This window comes from Panthera uncia, assembly GCF_023721935.1.
Source record: "Panthera uncia isolate 11264 chromosome C1 unlocalized genomic scaffold, Puncia_PCG_1.0 HiC_scaffold_4, whole genome shotgun sequence".
NCBI lineage: Eukaryota > Metazoa > Chordata > Mammalia > Carnivora > Felidae > Panthera > Panthera uncia.
In genome coordinates this window covers 100,471,097-100,477,998 of record NW_026057585.1, presented here as the reverse complement: position 1 = coordinate 100,477,998, position 6,902 = coordinate 100,471,097, and the positions used below count along the sequence as shown (strand labels likewise).

Below are 6,902 nucleotides of genomic sequence, written 5' to 3'. Positions count from 1 at the left end.
ACCACGGTCGGCTGAGCACCACAGTGGCATCAGGGCCCGTCGCCATGGCAACCCTTGGCTTCCCAGCCCAACACATTGTCTGCCGGCTCAGCTCTATCTGCTGACTCCCAAGACTTTGCTTCCTCAGCTCCCGGCATTCCCAGATCGGACCTGCCACCCCTCACCTCCAAGTGGGTCTTGGTGACTGCCCGCAGCTACCCCCTGCCCCACTTTCCCAGGCAAAGCCTCTCTGAAAAGGACTCCTTCCCCCTTACAGCAGTTGGCTCCCTGGTTCGGGCTCCGCTGGTCGGCCCAGGCTCCTCCCCTCCGCCAGGCCAGTGTGGGGACAGCGAGGACACAGTTGGGAGTTGCTGGGCTCGCATCACTGCGCTCAGGCACAGTGGTTTTCCTCTTTTCGAACCTCTCCGGCAGCAACACACTCTCGGAGATGGGGCGGAAAGGACATAGCGTTTTCTCTTAACTTACATCCTCGGGCCCAAACAAAACTTAAACTCCCACTGCGCTCAATATTGTGCTGGAAAAGGGCACCGGGATCTGCTAGGATTTCCTGTCTTCCCTGCTCTGGCATCCAGATCCCACGTCCCAATGCTTTATTCTCCCCAGTGTTCATCACAACGTCTCCTGCGTTCAAATAACTCCCCGGAGTAAAATGGTCTATCTGTGCATACGTAATAAAAGTACACAATTAAACTCATGTTCTCAAAAATCTTTAATGATACAGAAGTTCACGTGTTAACTGAAAAGAGCTGCATAGAAAACCATACATATGGCAGGAACCCAATTCTGTAGAACACACGTGCCGTTTAGAAAAACACCAGACGAGACAGTGATCACCCACGTGGTGTGGCTAAAGCCACGTTCCACACGTGTGACGTGTTCATACAACTTGAAAAGCAGTTCAGCGGAAGTCTATGAAGAACTTCTAGGAACGGGACTCAGTGGAGGGTATGGAACCCACGTCCCTGGTTGTGACAACAGTATACTTGGCTAGAAAGGGAAGACAGCTGTGGATTTAAACATTTAGTTTCTTCGACCCAGTGTGACCGTAAGGAACACGATCTTGGTCCCTGTCTACACTGCCCCGCCACGTATAGACAAGTCTCATGCATCCCACGCACAGGCACCCGAGGGAACAGCCACCAACCCGTCTCAGAAGTAAACAGGCTGAGGTCAAATATCTCTTGCAAAGTTCCTTGGCTGGCCCGTGGCCCCTTGGGATTCCAACTCAGCTCGGACATCAAAGCCTGCCGCCTTACCCACTATACGGCCACATCGAAGCCTAAGGAAGGAAGCTAGCAATCGGACAATTAAAAACAAAAAAAATCACCGTCTGGCACAACGGAAGGAACCTGCTCCCGTGTCCTCTGGTGCTCACGCGGCTGGGCAGAAACCCGAGTCCGGCAGGTAAGCAGCCACCTGTCACAGGGGTCCCAGCAGAGGGCTGGGCTCCGTCCACCCAGCCCAGGGCCCCCCACCCCTGCAGGCCTCTTCCAGACCGATTTCGCAAACATTCAAGGCACCTGAAGGGCCAGCTCAACTGGCCCTCTCCCCTTTCTCAGACCTCGTTTCCATGGCCGGCTCTGGGGGGGCGGGGGGGGGGGGGTCACCACTTCCGCCCCCAGGCCTAACAGAGGAGAGCTGGGAGCTGAACTTTGTTTACAAAATAAAACCCCAGGATCCAAGAATCTTGTTATCTATTTTCACATCTATCTTTCCTGTAGAGGAATCTCATTAAAACAACCGCAAAAGGAGCAACTAGGGGTTTCAAGTTCTGAGTCACATTATTTCTTTTTCTTAAATAAGCATGGAATCACACTCACACTCACACACACACACACACACACACACACACACACGGAGTTTGTGTTGAGAATAACTCTAGTATAGAACTTCCTACCATACTGCTGACACTGACAAAGGGACTGACATCCGGGGCGGATGGCACCACTGCCAGTCTGAGCAGGCCCACTGAGCTGGCCAGAGAGCCAAGTCCCCAGGGTCTCAGCCTCCAGAATGTCCCAGGCAGGTTCCTGGGCCCGTGCTAGCCCGATGGCCATCTGACCGGTGGCTGGCAGCTCCCTCTAGCGGCAACGCTTGTTTACGTCACTCGTGGACAGCCCTGAAGAGCAGAAGGGAAATCGGGCCAAAGGCAGGCCTAGATGGAATGAAAACTCAAGTGCCAGGGCCCCACTTTCCTTCCTCTGGACACCTGCTGCCAATGACCTACAGTGGGGACCACCGTGAAGACACAAGGAAATAGGGAAGGAGGCAGAAAGCTGATGATGGCAGATTGTTAAAATTCTTGGCAAGGCCAAGATAGAAAAACACACACAAGGTAAATTTAGAATCAAATAAGAGGCAACTAAGTTAGACCTTAAACAGTCTAGGGAATCAAAACCAATCCTGGAGGGTGGCAGAGTTCCAGTGAGAATGTGTGAGTGCGGGTCTCCGAGATGTGAGGGGCCACCAGGATGGTGATAACCGATGAATACAGATGAACACAGATGTTAAAACTCACATCGGAACGACCAGCCTTCCACACGAGCCGTAGGAAGCTGGAATTCACAAGACTAGTTTGAAATGCTACCTCCATCAGATTCTCACTGATCTAAGTGCACAAATGACATGATCCCACCTGACACCCTTGTTTACTGAAACCACTTCCAACCCTGGGGGACCAGGAACTGGGATAACCAGGAAGAAGGCAAAGGATGGATTCCCATCATCTTCCCCAAAGCCATCTGGGAGAACGGCGTCATCGCCGGCCTCCAGTGCCCCTAGGAGAAAGCGCTCGTGACACAGAACTGTCCGTCCTTATATACGAGTTCAGGTCCAGCTGTCAAAGGCAAGATGGGGCTTCCCACAGGTGCCCTGTCCGTCCTTCCAACAGCCTGGTGTGCAGCTCTGTGCACAGTGGGTCTTCAACCTCAGATGAGAAGTCAATTAGGACAGACAGAGTTGTAAAGAGGCCACAGGAAAGGTTTCCTGGATTTCAAAGCAACTTTTTCAGCTTATAGTCATCAGATAAAACAAAAAAAAAAAACCCCAAAATACAAAGGGTTTTTGAGTCCAAACTTTGTTAACTACTAAGCCTTGATTAAATTGAGCAGACCAAACATGATCTTTTAACACCGGACACACCAGGCCACAGGAATGGAAGAGAACGTGAACAGCACCAAATGACGGGATGAGAACGACCGCCTGGCCCTGACCGTCCACAAGTGGAGCCCACTGCTGGACCTCCTGCCCGTCTGCCATCGCTGCTCGAGGACGAGGGGAGCCCCCACATCCTGTTATGCTTGCGACCCCGCTGGCCGGCCTTCCTTCCTCTTTGGTAGATTTCTGTGGCCCCAGTTTCCCTATTTTTATTCAGATTCCCAAAACCAGGACGTTAAAGAGTTTTTTGAGGCATCAACTGTGTACTTTCTGTTCTAATGATGTTCAAACTTTTTCCTGTTGCTTTAACCCTTTAGAAAAAAGTACGATGAACCATACAGTACACTAGGGCAGAACTCTAGATCACGTAGCTTGGAAAAGAGTTAAATTTAGAGGTGCCTGGGTGGCTCAGTTGGTTGGGTGTCTGACTCTGGCTCAGGTCACGACCTTAAGGTTTGTGAGTTCGAGCCCCAGATCAGGCTCTGTGCTGACAGCTGGGAGCCTGGAGCCTGCTTCAGGTTCTGTGCCTTCCTCTCTCTCTGCCCCTCCCCAGCTCACGCTCTGTCTCTGTCTCAAAAATAAATAAGAAAAACATAAGGAAAAAAAAAAAAGAGTTAAATTTACTCTCAACAGATCCACGAGTTACCCAGGGAGCTCGCGTGCTGCGTCACTGCGCAATTCCCGCCATCGCCGTCAGTCTGACGTCAGGCTGCAGACCGAGACGAGTTTTCTGGTAGAAAAGCTCCTGCCCCTATGGACCACATCAGTATCAGTTTATTTTTCGATAGAGCTTAGGTTTCGGGTGTACTTTCTCTTCACGTGTCTCCTCGGTTTCTCTTGCTCCAATTTTCTCTGATGCTCCAGGAAGTTTAGAATTATAATCTGTTGTGACGTAAGGTATTGTCCCTTCAAGCCCACGCTGAAACAGAAACAAACACAAGGAGGATGAGGGAAAGTCCCAAGTCCTGCCAGTCAGAGTTTGTAGTGTTTCTTTCCTTCCCCAGAAAATACTGTTAAAAGTGAGAGTCTGAGAAAGGCCCTCACACTCCTAAGGCCTCTGGTCCCCCTCCCCCCAGACAGCTCACTTGATGCAACTGGCCCAGTCACAAAGGTCACTGCCTTCTTTCTGTCCAATTCAACTCCACAAACACATTAACCGAGAGTAAGTGGGCGTGGGTGTGTTTCTCTCTCACACAAGTTAGGACAAGCAGCTAGGAGGGGTGGGACGTCCATGGCCTCCCCAGGCCGCCAGAAGGCCTTGCAGTCTGGCTTTCAGGCCACCACACAGATGTCCTTGGCCAACATGACCTTCCCATCAATGTGCCCAAAGACTGTCCTCAGGACGGGGTAACCCTGGAGAGATCACCTCTGCTCTCTTTTCCCACAAGCTACTCCTGGGATGATGGCTCTACCACTGGACCCCTGACCACAAATGGCGGCAATTCATGGTCTTGGACCTCTGAGGCCACCCTGACACTCTATCTGCCTCATCCAGCTTCTACAACCAAGTGTGAGTTTCCCACACAATAACGTGTTCCCATGACTCTCTTCGCCATGGACACGACCAGCGACTTTCAGGGCTGCCCCTGGGAGTGTGAGTGCTCACCTGGCTCTTGAAGACACACTGCGGAATGGAAATGGCTCCGACCAATAGGCAATTCACATTTCTTAGCTCTTGTGGGGGCACAGGAGTGAGGATGTGGTACAGCCGCTTCTCCATGTCGATCCCTCTACAAATTCCTTGAAGACACACAAAACACTAAGATATCCTTTCTGGAAAATATTAAATCTCCCTACCACTGAGAATCAAAGAATGGCTTTTAAAATAAGAATTTCAGGGGGGCCCGGGTGGCTCAATCGGTTGAGCATCTGACCTCAGGTCACGATCTCACGGTTCGTGGGTTCGAGCCCCGCGTCGGGCTCTGTGCTGACAGCTCAGAACCTGGATCTTGCTTCAGATTCTGTGTCTCCCTCTCTCTGCCCCTCCCCCGCTCATGTTCTGTCTCTCCCTCAAAAATAAATAAACATTAAAAAAAATTTTTTTCATAAAAAAAATAAAACTAATTTCCATTTCGACTGTGTTTTGCTTTGAAAATACAAAGTTCCAAGAGACGGGAGTATCTGACGACTCTTAGTCCCCTTCTCCTTGTTTAGCTGTGAGGAACCAAAGTGGTCCATATGCCAGAGTCCCGGACTGTCTTCAATAAGGCGCGCACAGACCAGAGGGAGAAAAGCCACGATGAGGAACAGACAGACGACACAATCTTTCCCCATCACCAATTCCTCCTTCAGGGTCGGTACCAGGTGACACAGTTTCTGAGGAAACACTTCTGCGAAGTAGCAGTATATGAAGCAAAAATTTGTAATTATTTAAGGGTTTTGCTAATTTTGGGTTACATAAGTCAAGCACCCTTCTAGAATCATACCCTGACATTTACTGACCTCAGTGAGCCAGGGGGACAATCACATGAGGTAGGCCTGGAGAAGGAGGAAGGGCCCCGAAGCAGTACGAGGCCAATGGTCCTGGGCCCATGTGATGGGGACCACCAGGGTGTGACATGATCATGTCTGTCCTCAGACCACCCGACCGTGAACTCCGGCACGGAAACGGTGGCCCAGACTCTTGGCAGAGTAAGAAGAAATGAGACGGACGGAGGAATCTGACGTCCCTGGGAAACGAGCTACCAAAACCTGCTAGCGGGTTGAATGTGGTGAACAGAGGTGGACCCAGGGCAGGTGGACCCAGGGCAGGGTGAATCTTCCAAGGATTCTTCACAGGCTGGGAACAGGAGAGGATGCCGGGTGGAGGGGTTCTGGGGAGAACATTAGGACCTCAGTCATGGACCTAGGACTCAGATGCCAGTGAGATACCCAAGTGAAGACACACACTGCTAACGTGGGCTTGGAACTCAGACACGCAGTCAGGCTACAGAGATCCAGTGAGATCAGCCTAAAGGTAGATCTAGGGTCCCAGCATGGGGACAGGTGGCCTAGGGAAAATGTGTCAAGTGAGAAGAAGGTCATGACCGGGCCCTCAAGAATCCTAGATGTAGAGCTGGCAGGAGAAGCAGAGAAAATGCTGCTTCCTTCCTGCCCACCAGCCCCCAGGCCCACTGTATAGAAGCCAGAGACACTCTCTGACCACTCCAGCTGGGAGACTGATACAAGGTCAAGACCAGCCATCTACAGGCGGAGAAGGGGATCAATTTCAGTTGATATACAGACATTGTTTACTCTCACTCACCAAATCCCAAACAATCACAGATTGGAGTCTGGGCGAGCAGGATTGGTCCATTTGCGTACCCTCTAACATCATCTAAGATCTTGCAGAGACCAACCCAGCTGGCATTCACAGCATACAATATATGGGTAGGAGCGACGTCAGCATGAGTAATTCGGAGAGCAACTGCATTGAAAGGGACCTGGAAAATAAATGTGCATCTCCCTCAATTAGTTCAACTGGAAAGATTACTTTTAATTTTTAAAAGTTGACTAACCAGCTATCTAAAGTTACGTTGGCCAGAGCCACCTGGGTGGCTCAGTCGGTTGAGCATCTGACTTTGGCTCAGGTCATGATCCTGCGGTTCGTGAGTTCAAGTCTCACATCAGGCTCGCTGCTGTCAGCACAGAGCCCGCTTTGGATCCTCTGTCCGCCCTCTCTCTGTCTCTCCCTTCTCTTACTTTCTCAAAAATACATATGAAAGAAAGAAAGAAAGAAAGAAAGAAAGAAAGAAAGAAAGAAAGAA

The 6,902-nt window shown here is 50.7% G+C and overlaps 1 protein-coding gene across 1 annotated transcript in view; it reads right to left on the bottom strand.

Annotated features, from left to right (window-relative positions):
- Positions 1–691: 691 nt before the first annotated feature.
- Positions 692–6,902, bottom strand: part of NOL9 (nucleolar protein 9) — a 22,466-nt gene continuing 16,255 nt past the window's right edge. The window contains exons 10-12 of the mRNA XM_049618184.1: positions 6,401–6,578; positions 4,763–4,896; positions 692–4,075 (exon numbers count right to left, since the gene is read on the bottom strand). Coding sequence (XP_049474141.1) covers positions 3,926–4,075; positions 4,763–4,896; positions 6,401–6,578 — 462 coding nt within the window. The 3' untranslated portion in view covers positions 692–3,925. The remainder of the gene's footprint in view (positions 4,076–4,762; positions 4,897–6,400; positions 6,579–6,902) is intronic.